We start from the raw sequence: 19,778 nt of genomic DNA, 5'->3' as shown, positions 1-19,778 counted from the left end.
TCAATGAAAATATTTCTGGAAGCATGAATTGTTTTTCTGACGATGTAAAAGTTATGGGGATTGTAGAAAATGAAGAACAAGTAAAACAGCTTCAAGAGGATTTAAATCATATTACTAAGTGGGCGAATAAGTGGAGTTTGGCAGTTAATGTTGGGAAATGTCGAGCGCTACATTTAGGTCATGGAAATAAGCATATGAGTTATTGTTTACAGGTTTCAATCATTTTTCAGTCAGAAAATGTTATTGATCTGGGTATCTTAATAAATCAGGACTTCAAGTTTAGCTTACAGTGCAGCATTGCAAGTAACAAAGCCAACAGAATGCTTGAGTTTATCAATAGATCTATTTCAAACAAATCTAAGAAGATTCTTCTGCCTTTATATAGGAGTTTAGTAAAACCTCATTTGGAGTATGCTGTTCAGTTTTGGTTGCCTTATCTGAAGAAAGATATTTCTGTATTGGAAAGAAAGTCTAGTTTAGTCCTAATTAGTCTAGTTACCCATCTTTGAAGGGTAACTAGACTAATAAGGGGACTTTCAGATTTAGATTATGATACCAGACTTAATATGTATAGCCTGGAGCAAAGGAGAGTCAGAGGGGACATGATTCAGTTTAAATTTATCAAAATGAAAGAAGTTAATGGATTAAATTTTTGCATGGAAAGCAGGACCAGGGGTCATTGTTTTAAGCTATTCAAATCTCTGGCTAACCTGGAAATTAGGTAAAACTACTTTTTTAGTAGGGTTTCGGGCACTTGTAGCAGTTTACCGGAAGAGGTGGTAATGAGCAACGGGGTGGATAGCTTTAAGAGGGACATTGATCTTCATTGGGGACTAATAAATTGACTAGGACCAGCCTAGCTGGGCCCAGAGCCTGTTGCTGGTCATCACATTTGTATTGTATTGTATTGTATCTTTGTAGATGAGATATCTATATAAGAATTGTTGATAATGAGAGTTGGACTGTTTAACACTAGAAAGACAGAGAGGCCTGTGTGACTCATTGCATACTTTGTTGTTTAATAACTTGGATAATGTCTAATGGAGCTTATTGGAATTTTCTGACTTTTCCTTACATGCATGGGTGTGCTCATAGGGTCTCCATATACGCTATAAACTCTCAAACATTTTTTAGACATATAACTTATACCCTCAAGCTTCAAAAAGTTTCATTTATAATTCGCATTCATATATGATCGCATACATTTATTGTGCATAATGTACTACTGAGAGTATAGCCACAGAAAAATTGATGAAAACATCTCTGATTATATGATGCTATTTGAATGTTTATTTAATATGGTGGAGCAAAAAAAAAAAAAAAAAATCTTTACAAGTTGCTATACCGCAGAAAAGTTGCAATTCATGATGACTTAAAAACGAAAATCGGAAAATATCTTGCAATTGTGCAAAGAGCCTAAAAATTGGAAAAAATGGTAAATTTCATGTTTTTTAAGTGATTTTTTTAAAAATTTTGTTTTGATATTTTTTTAATGCTCTAAGATGGAAAAGTTACTATTAGTCAAGCCTTCAGAAATTGAAAAGAAATATTGAAATCGAATAATACCTTCTGATCCAGGAACAAGCCTAAAAAATTGACAAAATTGAGAATTTCATCATTTTATTGTGATCAAAAAGAAATTGTTCTCTTTTTTTCCCCTCTTTTTTCCCCAGTAATATAGGGTCCCAGTAAACCCTTTTATTCCCAGTAAACCCTTTCACTTTGCCCCATGAAAAAAAAAGTGAAAATTTTCCATTTTTTAAGGCAAAATTTTACTGCCAAAATTAAAAAATTATGTTTCAATGCAAGTTTTATTTTAAAATACCATACTCTTTCTTTATTAGATAAAAATTAGATAAACTTTCTTTATATACTGTAATTTTCAAAACAAATTTCCAATTTGCTCATTTGAAAAAGCTCAGTCACCTTAACCATTGCACTTTGCCCTTTATTCCCCTACTATACAATCCCTTATAAATCTATTTTTTACAGAAATTCATACAAGTTTAACTGATTTAGAGCGTGGGAAGTTAATGCAAATGTCAGTATTTTTAGAGATATCAGCATTTTAAAAAAATACCAAAACACTATGTTTCTCATCATGAAAGATGCAAATGTTTTTATATTCTTTGGGGCCACACAGAAGGGGGGGGGACTGTCCAAAATTGACATTGTTAGTTAAACAGCCATGTTTTCAATTTCTCATAATATAAGCAAGCTTTTTCTTTCTTTATCCTAATTACGTTGTTTACGAGAGAGTGAAAACAGTCAACCTTATAGATGAATTATCAAATTTTTCAATATTAGCCTATTAAAAGATTATTTCAATTCATAAGTTTTCATGCATAAATGTTCAATAAAATACATTTTAATAAACTACTAATGGTAAACAGGGATTGACACATAAAAACAGCATACATAATAACATATATTTTGGATTTCTTACATTCTTCAACTTAGAGACTTGATAGAAAAATCAGACACACTTAAATCTTTGCAGCAACAAAAACAAAAATAATGCAGGTGAAAATTTTTCAAAGAGACTTGCTTAGTCCTTCTGTGAAAACCTTTTATTGATATTTAATACCAGAGAAATCAACTGAATGACAGAAGGAAATTCTGCCAAAAAAATGACTCATCTAGTTACAAAATTCATTCTTGGGTACGACTTCCATTCTGCTTTGTTTTTGGTTGAGGAAGAAAGTATTAGTTTGAATTTGCTCTGTCATGAAGTTTACATGGGTCAAGAAGTTGCATTTGATGTATTCTTCGCTTATTACATCGCATTGCTTGCAAATTCGCAGCTCATCAAATCCAATTTTAGATCACACAAAAGTAAACTAAAGATTACTACTCAATTCATACAAAAGCGTTATACGCGGTTCCGACTGGAACTGGAAAGGACGTCTCTGGCATCTGTTTTTTTTTTTTTTTTTTTTTTGTGCAGATGACAACCAGGCACAATTTCCGCCGCATTGAATTTTCGTCTGTTTCAGTTTCTTTTCCAAAAGGACAAGAAAGGGCGTTTTATATGTCACTTTCCTGTATGTTCGGGAAGCTTACCCTAAATGTACAGTAAAGTTTCTGAAATTTTTTACAGTGTAACCTTGCAGAAATCCCATTCTTTGCAGCAATGAGCCATTTTCAGATAATAGAATATTATAAAATATGTAGCAAAATTGCTACCATCCAGTACAATAGTCTTATTATTTTAAGTGTTACATGTTGAACCTAATTTATAATATTTTTTGAAACATTCTGGCATAAATTGATTTGGATTTCATTGTTGTTCTTTTGTTGCTACTCTTGATTTAAATCTGCCAACTTTAAGTGAAGCCTCCGTCACTAGCTTCACGCATCTTTCAACGGTTTGTGTATGGTAAGGAAATAATTTTATATCCAAGTCTAGTGCAATACCTGTTTCAATAAAATAGTATTTACAGTTTTCGTTAGTAACTTTTCCAGGAAAAGGTGGAGAAGATAACTTTGTCATGCTCCAAACATCTCTGTGTAAAGCTGCGGCTTCGAAATTTAGTAATGGAATGACACAGTTTCTAAATTTTTTGCATTTGGAAACATACTTTCTAGCTTTTGAAACCGTTGAAAAGCCCCTAGTTCTGATATATGTCTCCTTTCATCAAAAACATTGGCCATTAATAAATCTTCGGGATGCCCAAAGAGAGAGTTTCTTTTAATGACAGGTTAAACAATTTGTTTCAGGTTGTCAGGCAAGCATCGACAAGTTTGAATAGTTTTGTAAACATGAATGGGACCGTTTATGGAGTTTTTGCTGTTATTTATTTCAAACTGGACTGGCATGTAACATTTCAAGATAAAAGTAATTATGTCTTTTAATGCATTTGATGGGATTGTTACATTTACGTACAGTATGAGGACTGTTTGCACAAGTGAGCCATCTGGAATGTGAGAGTGAGCTGGGGTCAGTATTTGACTAATCATTTGAACAATTGCCACTCTTAATTGCTTGAGATATATCTAAAAAATGCCTTTGATCCTTACTCAAGCACTTTCTGTTAACCTTCAGAGTTGTACATTAAATTAACTACTACTGGCACTTTTTCACAACCTCTGAAATGTTCTCCTATTGGTCCAGAAAATGAACTTGGGATGGTTGTTTCACCATTCAAATGACAAATATGAAACTTGATGAAATGGAATAAATAACCCATTGCAATGGTCGTCCAACATGAATTTCAAATTGACGAATTGTGTCACTTTTCCACCCAGTACTAATTTTAGTGCAGTCACACATCTCACCTACGATGTGAAAGTCCTCTATAGTTGGGGAAAACCTAACCTGGCAGCATTGTGAAGACTACGCAGATACTAATCACAGCATTACGAAGCTTAGGTTAGTTTTGCCTCAACTATAGTGAAATTTGTTGTTCATTTAGGTATGAAACAATGCTATGCACTATGTGTTTGGCTGATGCGAAGTTTGGAGGCACATGGCTTTGCTTAAAGTTTGCGAATTTAAATCAAGAGATAGCTACATAAGAGCAACATTGAAATCCGAATCAATTATGCCCAAGTTTTCCAAAAATCTGATTATAAATTAGGTTCAAAAAGTAACACTTAAAACAATAAAACTTGTGTACTGGATGGTAGAAATTTTGCTAAATTGGGTTGGTTGGGGGAAGTGGGTCAATGGGGTAAGTGGGTCATCCCCCTAAAACTGAAATATGCATATGGTTTCTATTCTTTTTAACATTGATCATGTCATACTTGATCACAGTGATTGGTTTTGCATATATTTGGGTTTCGTGGAAGTTTTTCTACGGCATAGAACTTAGTCAAAAAAAAAATCTAAAACATATTTTTTTGAGAGTTCAAGCAACATTTTTCAAAGAAGTGTTTCCCAGTTAGTTTTTTTTATGACCATTAAACCATCATGTATAGTTTAACTTAAAGTGGATACTGCAACAAGAATTTTTGAATAAATTAATATTAGTAACTGTTGAAGAATAGAGGTCCTACTTACCCCGTAAATTTTCACTATAAGGGATAAGTGGGTCCCCCCTCCCCTTATAGTGAGGATTTGAAAATCAAAAGCAACTCTGATGAAATATTTGTATTAGTGAAATACAAGACAACTATGATGACTTAGTAGGAATTGATAGTTCAGCTACAAAAACAGCTAAAGCTTACATCAAAGTGATCAAAGATTTGTGAAACTTACATCAAAGAAAACCATTAAGATTTATGTAGGTCTAATATTGGAAGTTGATAATACAAATGAAAAAATACTGTTGAATTTGCAGGAACAAATAGAAATAGTGACTTTTTATTGGCATGGTGCAGATGATGTTGAAATAACTACTAAGGATGAAGTGATAATGGTTATTCCTTTGCCAACTTTACATAGACGCAGTCGTTTAGAGTGTTTCAAATTTCTTTTTCAACGTATAGTTTTGGCTAAATTACCAAAATTGATCCTAATCAACTGTACAGTAGAAGACCGTTATAACGCACACCTTGGGGCCAGAGCTTTTGCGTTATACAGGTTTTTGCGTTATATAGATCATTTCACAAATTTTGAAATTAATATTCAGAATATATCTATATATTAGCATTTCAGAATGAGTTTTATCTGCAATGAGTATTTAAGCACCAATATTACAATTAGTTGTTCACAAATAAATATGTTTCACAATCAAAAGAAAGTGCATCATCCTGCACTTCTGTTGGTTCATGGTTTGCATAACAGCTGCATTTTCAAGAGCCATCTGGTATTTTCTATTTACTGTAAGTACTAATTTTCCCTTAAAAGCTTTGAATTAAGATGGAAAGATGAGAAACTATTTCAAAATTTGATTTTCCTTACAATTTTAGTGCTTGCAAAGCAAAACAGAGTGATTTTTTAAACTTCAAAACATATTGTTTACTTCTGTAAAGTTGTACGTTTTATAGAGAATTGCGTTATATAGGTCGGCGTTATAACCAGGGCTGAGGAGTTGGAAGGAAAATGGCCGACTCCGACCCCGACTCCGACTCCTGGATTTTGAAATGCCCGACTCCGACTCCGGATTTCTTTTATTATTTTTTTTAATTGTATTTTTTCAACTCCCTCTCTCCCTTCAGGGGAAGGGTTGAAACCTCTAAACAGAGATTTAAATATTAATTCCTTTTTATGAAAATTTCGCATTTTGTTTTTTATTGTAAACCCAAGACGCATACAACGTTAGAAATTCAATTTAAAAATCAAATTTTCCAATAGTTACGAGTTAAAAAGTGAGATAACTTAAAAATCCCTTTTAAAAAATTTGAAAAGGATTATCTGTAATTTGCCCCCCTTTAATGTTTAACAAATTGATATTGATCAAATCGTGTGCTTTCAATTTTTGAAAGCTGTAACTTGAGAGAAAAATGCTTTTTTTCTAAATCCAAGTTCTTGAGAGGGGGTGGTTGCTCCGGGTGACACCCATCTGGTAGATGACACCAAAAGTTAATTTCAGAGTTTATAAAAAAATAGAAATATTTTAATTCTGAAAATTTTCGCGAATATATTTTAAATTGTATTTCATCAATAAAATTTCAGCGAAAATAGGGCACATATACGTCAGGAGCTAATTTTACACAAAATGCGGGGTTATATAAATTTGTACGAATAGCTTTTAATATACCTATATTTCTTCTTTGCTAAATTTTTAATTTAAATTTTATTGGCTGCTTTAAAATTAACCTTAATATGAAGATTTTAAGATTAACTGCAATTATTGAGTGTTGTAATCAAGAAATCATTTACACTTATTTTGTTCCATACTTTTTAGTGAGAACCAAGCTTATAGAAATAGTCTTAATAAAGAAAAAAAAACATTTGATTATTTCATCGGATCTTTTGGATTCGTGCTTTCGCGCCATAACTTTTTTGAATTTGCCGATCACCCTTAAACGGTTCAACCTTAGCTACGGGCCTCGACTTACTAATTTTTTTACATTTCTTTTACTATTTTATAACCGAGATCGAACAAAACACTATATTTCTATTTTTATTTGAAAGTGATTACTTGAAAATGTTAGGCAACAAAATCGTTTGCTGACAGTTGCTATTAGTTAAGTTCAAAAGCAAGCAAACTAGGGGACGGCTACAGAAAGTTCGGTAAACACTCAAGCTAGCTGATTGCCATAATGGCTGTTATTTTCTCATTATTATCTTTTTATCCATGTAATCGAACCAATTGGTAATCAGTTTTTAAAAAATGCAAGGAGAATCAGTGAAAAGGATAGAAAAAAAGAAGCTCGGAGTCGGCATGTTTTTGAACAAATCTGACTCCGACTCCTTTACCCCAAAATCTATCCGACTCCGACTCTTTGACTCCGACTCCACAGCCCTGGTTATAACGGTCTTCTACTGTATTACGTTCATTCAACGCACCTTTATATGTAAAAGTAAAATATATACCTATAGGCTTTCAATAAATTTCACAAATGAAATTGTTTTTTTTTTTTTTTAATTTTCCATGATACAGGTTTAAAAGACTAAATATCTCATAAATGGATGCATTTACAAGAAAAAAAATCACACTAAAAATTTACATACTTTATCATGTAAGACCCCCTTGCCTCTTTTTTAGATATGTTTCAATTAAATTTAAATAAGGGGGGGGGACCCACTTACCCCTTACTATCAGGTAAGTGGGAGGCCCAACCGAATTTTTAAAAAATATAAACGTTACGAATATTTAAAGCTTTATTTTAGAAAATAATGATGAATTTATGTTTATTAATCATGTCTAAGATAAAATCAGACAATAAGTTCTTTTTTTTTTTTTTTCAAAATTTTTGTATAAGGTTTCAAAAGCGAACTGTTGTCAAAAGGGGTCCCACTTACCAAACCAAAACTATTTTATAATCTTCTATTATCTGAAAATGGCTCAATGCTGTAAAGAATGGAACTTCTGTATGGTTTGAAGATACCTTTAAAATTGTGAAATAATGTTTATGTGAAGTATAGTAGATTTTAAAAGGGATTTTTCCTATATTTCTGGAAAAAAAAAGAGAACAATTTTTTTAAAAATCACAACGAAATGATGAAATTCTCCATTTTTTTCGATTTTCAGGATTGTTCCTGGATTAGAAGGTATTTTTTGATTTCAATATTTCTTTTAAATTTCTGAAGGTTTTACCAATCGCAATTCTTCTATCTTAGAGCATTAAAAAGAAACATCAAAACAAAACTTTTAAAAAATCCGTAACAAAACATGAAATTTTACATTTTTTGGAAATTTCAGGCTCGTTGCAGAAGATATAATAAAATTAATTTTGTTTTTTAAGTCTTCACCAATGGCAAGTTTTACGCGCTATAGCAACTCGCAATTTTTTTCCCCTCTCCACCCTTATTTAATCATCCACCTCATAGTACTGTAAACACTGATCCTTACACCTAAAAAGACAGGAGGGACCACTGTGGCCCAAGAACTATTTTAAAATTAAAAAATATATATTTTTTTTTCCTTTCTCCTAACTGTTGCAACATATAAAAAATGCTATTTACTCTAGTTTAGCCTGTAACTTGGCTCTTTATTTAGCCGGTTGGATATCCAAGTACTATGAACAGTACTAATTGCTTACCAGTCAAACGGTACCCATTGCTCTTGGAAAGATAAACTAATTCTACCTTTTAGCGAGTAAAGACAGAAAAATTGAAAATGATTATGCATTTGTTTTTTTTAGTCACACACATAAAAGAAGGTGCATTAGGCATGTGAACTCACTCAGAAAGAATTTTAAAAATAATTCACCTCAAAAATGGGTATTGGCCACACTGGTCCCTTCAGTCTTCCTGAGTATACAGGAAATTTCAGCAGTTCCTATAAAATTAGGTTTGATCAGCCATACACTGTTTTCTTTCCTTGCAAATGCTTGCTTTCAGAATTTCAAATGTTTATCATTTTGTTCGGTAATACAAAAATTACAGTTCTTGTTCTTAAAATGAAAGTAACAAGTTTTAGTTCAAATATTCATGTATGTTTCTCTTTTGTACTTTTTATTTCATAGAAGGTATTAATAGACTACATCACTGGTGTTTGTATGTATTTATACCTAAACCAAAAATATATTTTCCACTTCTTAAAAAGTTTCTTTTTTTGCCCTAAATGCATAGTTGGTGTCCCTAACCTTCATAACACACACAAGAAAAAAAACCAACTATCATCAGGTAAAGAATTATTATCAGACTTCCACAGAATTTCTCATTGCACTAGTTAATTGTTGACTGTATTATTTGACTTTTATTTGGTGGAATGAAGCTTTTAAATTTGTAAGGTTTTTTGTACTTTATTCCATTTAAACAACTTCTTTTGATGTGTAAAAAAAAAGTCAGAAACTTTGTACAATAGAATGAATAAAAATTACCAGGACCTGTATGCTTGTACAAATAAAAACAATCAAAAAGAGTTTAAAAAAATTCTTCAAACAGCTGTTTTGAGGTTATAAAAGCAAATCCCTTCACCAGTGCAAAAAGAAAAATGGTTCACTCAGTTCAACAACGGACAAGTGAACGAGAAATACAAGACAAGAATGAGTAAATAAAATAAAATAGAGTTTTCTACTTTAGTAGTTAAGGATTTGTTCAGCACACCCTACATATCTTCTTTGAAAACACATTTTGTTAAATGTACCATGAATGTTGGATTAAATCATTTTCAAAAGAATGAAAATAAAAAAAAGCTATTTTCACTTTTTTATGAGAATGATCTGTTTTTGAAATTGTGATTTTAATGTAAGGTTGTTTTTTGTGATTGCAACTTTTGTAGAGGTTCACAATTATAATTTTTTTCTGGTTGTTGCATCCATTTTGGAGTAGTATTTCCATTTTCGTTTCTTGAAGCGTTATTATATTATATAACTTTAAATTGAGTAAGATTTTCTCACCCTCAAATATTTGAAAAATTGGCATGCCTGGAATTAAGCTTTTCCCATACTTTCTTGAAGTTAACAGATGACCATTTAAAAAGAAGTGTTGCTTTACAAAGATAGAATTGTGGATGCTATTTATATGATTTCTGAAAATGGCTTTTAAGGGCAAAGGCATTGGATTCCCTTGTCAAAAGGGCAGGCATGCCACCTTACTCCAGAATGAGTACTGCATGATTGATTTTATTTTTTAAAAATATTTAAATGATTTTACCCCTTTCAGGTACTTCACTGTGCTGGCATGTTATCTTTTTGGTTATGTAAGTTGAACTTTTAATTTTTGATTTGGAATCAATTTCTTAAAGTTAAGTGTATTTCCTTATCATAAAGAAAATAATTTATGTAAGAAAGAATTGTACAAAAAAAAAAAAAGCTAATTGTACATCAATAAATTCTACATTACATACCATCAGTGGTGTACTCAGGGTTAAAATTAAGGGGAGGGGGACTAAGTTCTGACAACTTGCTCCCCTTCTATGGCCAGAGGCTATTGAACTAAATTTAAAAAAATGTGGGAATGGTACTAAAATTTCCTCGAAGTTTTTTTATACTTTTATTCTTTAGAATTGTAGGTAATTGTAAGGTAAGTGTAGGTAATTGTAAACTTTGATGATATAAAACTTTTGTGGTTTGTTTTGACTGGAAAATACATTGTCACTTAAGCAAAAAACTTGGGTCCCAATCTTAGGGAAATAAATCAGTATAAAAAGTTTTTGAAATGAATTTTTGCTGTTGCTGCATTAGAAATGCCCAGTGCTTAATTTGAGTAAGGACTATTGTGAATTGTTTAAATGTAAGGTGAATTTTTACACATTGTTCAAATTTTATTTATATCAGAAAATAAATGGTAAATACTATGAGGCCCATATAATGACTTTACTAAAATGGAACAATTCACTAATATAAGCATAGCTGAAAATGGTACTTTATTACTGGGATATGAGCGCTACGTAAGTCAAGCTTAAAAATCAAGAGAATAGTGTTATAAATACGGAAATATCAAATAATCAAAAATATAAAGCTAGTATTAAATACAATATTCACGCCGTAATAGGGGTTGCGAGAGCTCACCCCCAGAAAAGTTTCGAAATTATAGTTCAAAAAACACCATTTTAGATGATCTTTTGTCATATTAGGAAGAGGGGAGGTTTGCCGGGCTTTCCTTATTAAGTTTTCAAAATTGAAGTCATAAAAACGTAATTGGCAGTTTTTGGTTTTGTTATGAATAACTTTCACCCAGCAGTTTTTTGGGTCTTTCTCCAAATTTTTCGAAATTAGAATCCTAAACACGCAACAGTAGGCCATCTTTAATGATGGAAGAGATCGAGTTCCTTTCTCTCTTCTGGAAATTTTTAAAAATTAGAGTTCAGAAATGTAAATAAGTCAGTGAGCAGTTCCTATAAAGCTATTATGTATGTTTTATTTATTCATCCTTTAAAAAAATGATTTAATGTTCCTTACTAAAATTTTAAAATTGCTTCTTACATTTTAATTTAACAGAAAAAACACCACGTTGTGCCGTCTTTATTCACTTGTTCAATGTTTATTTTTTTTAATATTAATTTTGAGCACTGCTAAGGTTTTAATTTTCTTACAACAACAAAATCAAATTAGAGGTTTTTTTCTGAATAACTGGTAGCTATCTCCCACCTTACCATCAACTCTGCCAGGTGTCAGGAATATAAACATTGAAAAAATGTGCAAGGAAGAATCATTGTTACTACATTCTTTATCAGCAAGATTAACCCCGTACTCTTTGTCCATCACTCCCCCAATTTCACTCTTGCAAAATGGTAACGCCCAGTTGTATTGTTTCTTTAACTTATTTTTTGATATTTATACAATATTATTTTTTAAATTTACATTATATCGACTCTGTGTCCCAAACCGTGCCTAAGTCTCTGTTTCTGTAGAGAATCGACGGCGGATTAACCATATCAAACTGGGGGGGGGGGGATTCAAAAAATGCACATGATAAATGTTTAACACAGTTCTAGGACAGGCAAATGAGCCCTAAAAAGTAAATTGTGATGAGCCCCTAAACCTGTAATCTGTAAATCCGCCATTGCAGATCAAAACCAAAATTAATTTTGTTTTGAGATTGAGGCACTGCAATTCTGAAGCCCTTTACTTTGCTAAGCCAAAGCTTGCGCCTCATGCACCTGAGCTGTGATCCGCCTCTGAAAACAATATTCTGCTTTTTCTGACACTGTATAAATAGAGCCAGCAAGACTTTTCAGAAATGATTGCTTCCTTTCCGCAATATTGAAATGATCATTTTTTTTTCAACTAGGAAGCATAAACGCCTTTTCAAAAGACCTATTAAAGTGTCTTTGAAATTTAAAACTATTCGCCAAAACACGTAAAAATATTAACAGTAGCTTTAAAACTCAAAATAATGCTTGAACTACATAGTTCATCGCTTAAGAGCCATTATTTTGAAGTTCAGACAAGGTGTGGCAGTGACCATTTTTGATTTTTCTATTTTTTTTTTTTTATATGTCAAATTAGGTCATGAGAAGTGATCATTCTGGAATTTTAAGCCTTCCAAAAAAATTTTTTTCGCATGTTAAAAATTCCCAAAGTTAGAGGTTTTGCAGCGCTTTTTTAGAAAAATTCTAAAAGTCGTACTTCGGTGCGCTTTAACTCTTTACAGAAACACCACCTCATGGTTATGTTTATATTTATTGGTTGTACTGTATCTAGTGATGATGACTTCATAGTTATTTTGGTTGGGGTTTGTTGCTTTCTTCAGATAAGGAGTCGCAAAGTATGGATTTTATCCGTTTTTGCGTAAGTTTAACCTGTATTATTTCAACCAAAAAGCCACCCCCCGAAAAAAATGTAACATATACTGAAAGTTTATACTATGAAGAGAGTAAATGGCACAAAATTTATTTGAGGTTTCATTTTTTTTTGGGGAGAAATATACCCTGATATTTTTTAAATTTTCAAAAATTGTGCTTTTTTGATCGCAATTAACTCAAAACAGCATCACTAGGGAAAAAAACCTTTTACATATTGTGGTACCTGGCTATGTGTAAAACATCATGAAAAAGAATGCAGCACGAGATCTCTTCTTGTTTTCCAGAAAATAATTTTTTTGTAGCTCATTTTATGCGCTTTCTCGTACGTAAAACGTGTGTCCAGTACGCAAACTAGATCTGCTAAAACTTAAAGGATGTAGTAGGAATGTATATATGTGTGTATACAGAAAGAGAAGAAGACTAGCAATACTTTATTTTTCTGATTTTTACAAATTGATGGTATTTTAATCGCAGGTAAATCAGAATACGATAAATCGATATTATATATATATATATATATATATATATATATATATATATATATATATATATATATATATATATATATATATTGATTTATCATATCAATCCCAAGATAATACTTTCCTATTTATGTCCATAGCAATGAAAAAGTTTTCATGAACATTATCTGCTTCACTTTCCTCTAAATGTCTATTTTCTATGTCACCTTCAAATACCTCTAAAAGGCTGTCGGTTCTTGATAAATCAGTATTATTTGCTTTTTTTTGCTTTGTATATTGGCTAATAGCAGCTTGAATTTTACTTTTTGTCAGATATTCGTATAAGTGTTTTGCCAAATAAACAATGCAGTAATAAAAAGGTTATAAAGAGCAATCACTATTGAATAATATGACGAATCAAATTGCTTAGATAAGTTAACTTGAACTATATATCTTCAACTATAAGAACAAAAGTAAACATTGAAGAAAGAAGGAAAACAAAACCCAATAGAAAAATCCTACAAAATCAAATTATGTACCTGAACATCGAAAAAAAAAGCATTCAAAAATCTATTCGCTGATCACAACAAAGTTGCATGGGCATGGTTCCTCACATCTATCGACACTGTAGGCCAGTACCCTTTCGAAGAGTTAACTTCCCCGCCATCTATTAGGAATTTATAGAACTAAACAATTAAGTAAACATTTCATTTGCATTTACAAATATTTTGGTCAATCTGATTGAAAAAGAAATAGCTTATAGCCTTCCTCAACAAATGGACTATTCAACGCAAAAATAATTTTTCTATTCGAACCAATAGTTCCTGAGATTAGCGCATTCAAACAAACAAACTCTTCAGTTTTTTACTTTGTTAGTTATTAGTTACAAGAAAAATAAAACAATATGATATATATTACAAATCATTTTTAGCATCGCATAGGATTTTCTATAAATAGTACCCTCTAGATTTGCCTAATAGCTGACTCGAACACATGCCCACTGGATTGTGAAAAACGCATTTTCAGGTTAAGCCACAGAACCAGGCATATGCTGCGTTCAAAGCATTTTATGTTATGATATAAATTTTTCCTGTTTTCATAACATTTTTTATTGCTGCTCCACTCCTATCAGTCATAGTGTGATGTTATACAACCTATATCCTTCCTCAATGAATGGAATGTTCAACACAAAAAAATTTTTTCAATTCAAACCAGTAGTTCCTGAGATTAGGGCATTCAAACAAACAAAGTCTACTGCTTCATATTATTTGTATAGATTAAATAGGTAGCTAAGTTGAGTAAAGCCCTGTTTGGTAAAAAACCAGCATTTGCTGTTACATTCACTGAGTTTTCGAACTGAATGTCATCAGATCAGGACTTGACCAAAAGTTTCAGGTTTGTTTTATTGTTGACCTAATGTTTCATGTATGTTCATCACAGCTGGTTGCTACTGAGATGAGAAAATAAGGTAAGTCTGTTGTTAACGACTTTTGTTTTGTTTTACTTGAATGTCATATGATGTTGAGTTTCAGAAAAAGAATCAATAAGCTACTAGTTAAAGCAACGGGTGCATTGAAACTTCACTTTCAAGTAGTAATAACTGTTCCAGTTGGTCCCCTAAAACAACATGTTGCACTTTCAGAAAATTCTCTCAGCCCCAAAAGTTGTGGGGATATGATCCACTAAGCCCAAATTGTGATGCTCTTGATTCATGGAATGTTCTAATCCAAGTCAAACCTTTGAAGTTTATAGCATTGTTGTTGCTTTTCAAGTTGCTTTTCAAAAGCTGGGACCATTCCAATTACTACTCAAAGCTTTAAACCAACGGTCATTTTCCCTTTTAATTTTAAAGTATTTATAGCTGTTGACTTTCTCAGGCTAGGAGTTGTTCTAATTTTCCTAAAATTTCTCATATCTTAAATTTTTTTCCTGCTGTTTGATTTTATGGATGAGGTCCTCTTATCATTCCAAATACCCGCATCTCCTTCAGCAGATTTTGCTGTTGTAAAGTCTGTCTCTATGATTAAAACAGGAACAAAACAAAAGTCTTTACATTAGTGTTTTCTTGTTAATCATCAGGGTATAAATTGTTCCTGATGGTTATATTTAAGAGAAAGAATCTCTAAAGATAACTTCCCTAAGAGGATAATAGTGCATGCAAGTCAAAATGGTTGGAAGACCCAGGACGTTATTTATTAATAAATGGTGAAGAAAAAGGCTTTTTTTTTTTTCAAAAAATAAGTATCTACTCATCATGGATTTAATGAAGGAGAACGCTTTAGAAAAGGCAAAAAAAAAAAAAAAAAACCTTCAAATCAGAAAACAATAAAGGTAATATAGTCAATTCTTGTTGATCATAACACATCGTTATGGGATCATTTTGGTTCTAATAACTGGCTGGTCACATTACCTGAAAGAGTTTTGTGGCATGCTGGCCAATGTGAGGTGGTAATAGAATAACTTTTGAGAGAGAAAAAAAAACTCCTTAATTATTCCAGTTATATACCAAATTAATTGCAAGCAAGTTTCTTAAAATAAGCTATTATACAACTCTGTAGCTCCCACAGAAACAAAATTTTAGCAAAACTTGCAAGAGTTTTCCCATATTGTTCGCAGTAACTGTTGATCCAATCATGATCCCACTTTAAAATGTTTTGGATATCACCATAAAAATACATTAGAAATATATTTTTTTTCTTTAAGAAAAAATAAAAACTAAATCTTGATCTAAAAAATCTTAAAAATATCAACTTTTTTAAAATTTAATATTTTGTGAAAAGCATTTTTCTTGTAAGCTATTTAAGTTGCATGTATATGAAATTATAGTCCATATAATTTTCCTTAAAATGAGCTATTGTACAACTCTGTAGCACCCATAGAACTTCAGTTATAACATTTTCAAGCACTATATATGTTTTTTAAAATTCATTATTCTTTGTGCAGTGTTAAACTAGCTCCCTAAATAAAAATAAATATTGACACACAGAGTACCTAATATTCTGTGCAACATTATCAGAAAATATGGTATGTATACATGTATGTGCACATAATCCTGTCGATTCCACATTGATAAAATTTTGTATTTTTTATTGAAATTGAGTTGGTTGATACAAACTTTTTACTTTAATTATAATTATATTTTATTTCTTTAACAGCTCTCTCGAGAAGAACTAGAAGCGGAAATGCTGAAGTTTCTTACCAAAGCTGAAGGTATAGTTTTTTTGGAATAACATCATCTGATTGCATGTGAATATCTATGTTTTAAAATATTTTCTAGTCTTTGCTTTAAATATCACAGTAAAATATAAGTGGGTGATTCTCCAAAATCCTAACAGCATTAGTTTTCAGGAGAGCCTAACACAAGGATTATTTGACCTAGTTTTTTTTCTTTTTTTTTAATAGTTAGAAACAACTATTCCAATGTTATTCCATTCTTATTAAAACAATAACTCATTTTTTTTCTTACAAAAATTTTTGAATAACCAGAAAGTCACTATTTTGACGTCTCCATTTGTTTCTCAAAGATAATTGAATTTTTTTAAAAAAATTATATCAACATTCCACAAATTTATATTGTAGTACTAAGTTATGGATACTTAAAGGTGTAAAATGACTCTTAAACAAATTTAATTATTTAAATGATCAAGGTACATCATTTTAATGTTTGTCTCCAGGTTTCATGTCATTCTCCTGTCCTAGGAATGAGTTCAATTATTATAGATTTAAAAAAAAATTTTTGATTTGCTGTGCTACAACACTGTTTATTGTTACCATTTTGTTAGAATCCTTGAGTATTAAGTTACTGTGATTTGTCTGCTGTTCTTACTAAAACTTTAAAGTTCAAAAATGGGTATGTAATATTTTTGCTGTCATTCTCCTGGGGGGGGGGGACAAAATTTCTGTGTTAAATAAAAGCAAAATATAATAATTCTATTCATAGTGTGTAGTTGAATTAAGAGGTTGGAATCGAAAAATAACATTAGTTACTTTAATTATAATCTTGGGCTTTACAAGGCAACTGGCAAATTACAAGGAAAATGTCAATCTCCTGTCCCAAAAAAATGTCATAGTATTGGTGCAAAAAAAAAAAGAAAAAGAAAAGTAATTCTCCTAGCATTATTTGTAACGCAACACATTTAGTAGAATAGAATTTATTTCCAAAACATTATTTAGAAAATAAGATTATGATTAAAAAAAAAAAATGGAATTTGGCAAATCATAAATAAAACATGTAGCAGTAGAAAAATTCTATTTATTTAATCTTTTTTCTTTTTCAGACGAATCTTTCAAAAAGAGATTTCTTAGTTATACTTTTTTAAAAATTTTAATGCTGCTGGAATAGGTAAATGAATTTGCTTTAAATTTCTGACTTAGATAAATTAAAACACTATACTCTCTAGAATTAGGTAAATATTTTTCTGAACTAAAGAATTGGAAATAACAAAAACTAGAACTTAATAGGAAAATTGTTATTTATTTGCTGGTTTAAAATTTTAGTCTAGCAATTGAAAAACTAAAAACTTTATTTTGTTTAAATAACTGTCCATTTTTTGTAGTGTAAGACATTAAGAATGAATAATATTGAAAAATGTATATAAAGGGACCGGGACTCAAAGAAATGTTTTCTAAATGTCACTGTATAATATTTTGTAATTTTCACAATAATTAACTCTATTATTTTACACATATTTGTGGAATTTTCATCAGTTGTATTTTATGGAAAAAACAGCGGTTCAAAAAAAAAAGGATTAAAGCAGAGCAAGCATGGTAGGTAAACAAAAAGAAAATGACAGGAAAAAAGCAAGAGAGCGAATGCGAATATTACGGCTAAAAAAATAAATAAATACATAAATAAATATATATTTAAAAAAACGATAAAAAAATCAAGAAGATTAAGGAATCAAAAATGAAGTCAGGAGATGAAAATCAATTGCAGGGAAGCTTCTAAGTAAACTTTGTATAGAGTTGTAAAATAATGCAACTTCACCTTTCTCAGCATGCAAAGTTTAGGGAAAGATGCAAAAAGCATGCTCTTCCAAGTAATTCTAGGAAAAAATAGGCTCTTATATGTTATCATGCTAAATAATAATAATATTGGAATTACTGTGGCAGAAATGAAAGTAAAAAAGTCCCTGGAAAAAGCCTTCTTGAAAAAACAATCCTTAAAATTGACTTTGATTTCGTAAAGATTACATTTCTTGATAGTTTTCTGGAAAAAGAAGCTTCGCTTGTGAGTGATTTTTTATAAAAAAGCGTGTTGTAAAGACTCAAGATAGAAGTAAAACTTCTATCTTTTCTTTTTTACATTCTAAGCTGTCATTTCACCCATACGTTTTCTCTTGTGCCAAGCTCTTGTTTCTGCTCCTGACTTAGGCATATTCACAAGAAGACTGTATATTTCAAAGAAGAAAATAGATCATAATCATTAAAAAAACCAAAAATTACTTAAAATCCATTTTTTATCTAACCAAAAACGAAAAAAAAAAATAATAGTAATAATGAAGTTAATTTTGATAGTAAAAGTTAACAAACTAAATTCAAGGCAAAACCTCAGCAATGTGAATTACACTCTTAAAGTGATGACTTGACTTGAATCAAAGAAATCCTCGAAAGCCTGCCTTATTTAACACCTAAAGTGACAAAATTCCACAAATATATGCTTACTTAAGTTTAGCTTTGAGATAAAACTGTTAATTTTATTAACAAAACTGAATTTATATAGATACTATCACTTTTCATTATTGTTGGCAGCAACTAAAAAACAATTACGCCACTTCCATCACACAGAAAGGTTGGAGATCAGAAATTCAAAGCTCTCGCATTAAAAGTTTCACTTCAAAACAGAGGAGAAAAAAATAATTTTTCCCAAAGCCAATGAAAAAGCATTTATTTATCCATAGTGAAAATTTGTTGATAAAAGTGTTAATTATAATAAAAGTATCAAAAAGTGTTTACTTATTAATATTTAGACATGTAACGGTCTACTATCAAACTGTCAGTAACCATGACTAAGGTAACTTCAGAGTTACGTTTGTTGCGGTTAACATTCGTCACATGTCATGTTTTGAAGAAATAAATCTGTCACATTATGAAAAAAATGAGTTAAGAAATGAGTAAAAATAAAAGTTAAGGAATGAAAATAATGCATTGCATTGTTTTTACAATAACATTTACCTAAACTTTTGAGAAAATGATAGCTAAATTTCATGTTGCAAATTCAAGGTTGCAAAAATGTTACCTTCCTCACACTATAGTTTTTTAGTTTCAAAAACCGTGTATGTGATTTATATTATGTTTTATTTCATGAATATTACACCGAAGTTTTATTCTTTCACAAAATTTTGCAAAAACTACAAGTAAATGATTATTGGACATTTAAAACTCTTGATATGCATTGAAGCAGTCTCTGAATATTACGTTAGTCACGAAGGAATGAGTCAACAATAGAGGTTTTATCCTAAAAGCGAAGAATCCTTTGCGAAGAAAGTGACTATATTATTGAATTAGTTTTTATTGCATGTTGATTAATAACGAGATGAAATAAGCATTTAATTAATAACAAGATGAAATAACG

General features: G+C 30.8%; 1 protein-coding gene across 1 annotated transcript in view; it reads left to right on the top strand.

Moving 5' to 3' along the window:
* Positions 1-19,778, top strand: part of LOC129231262 (uncharacterized) — a 58,542-nt gene that overhangs the window by 20,451 nt on the left and 18,313 nt on the right. The window contains exons 3-4 of the mRNA XM_054865543.1: positions 10,160-10,196; positions 16,360-16,414. Of these exons, the coding sequence (XP_054721518.1) occupies positions 10,160-10,196; positions 16,360-16,414 (92 nt within the window). The remainder of the gene's footprint in view (positions 1-10,159; positions 10,197-16,359; positions 16,415-19,778) is intronic.

Source organism: Uloborus diversus, chromosome 10, assembly GCF_026930045.1.
Source record: "Uloborus diversus isolate 005 chromosome 10, Udiv.v.3.1, whole genome shotgun sequence".
Classification (NCBI taxonomy): Eukaryota; Metazoa; Arthropoda; class Arachnida; order Araneae; family Uloboridae; genus Uloborus; species Uloborus diversus.
This window is presented reverse-complemented; position numbering and strand designations above follow the sequence as displayed.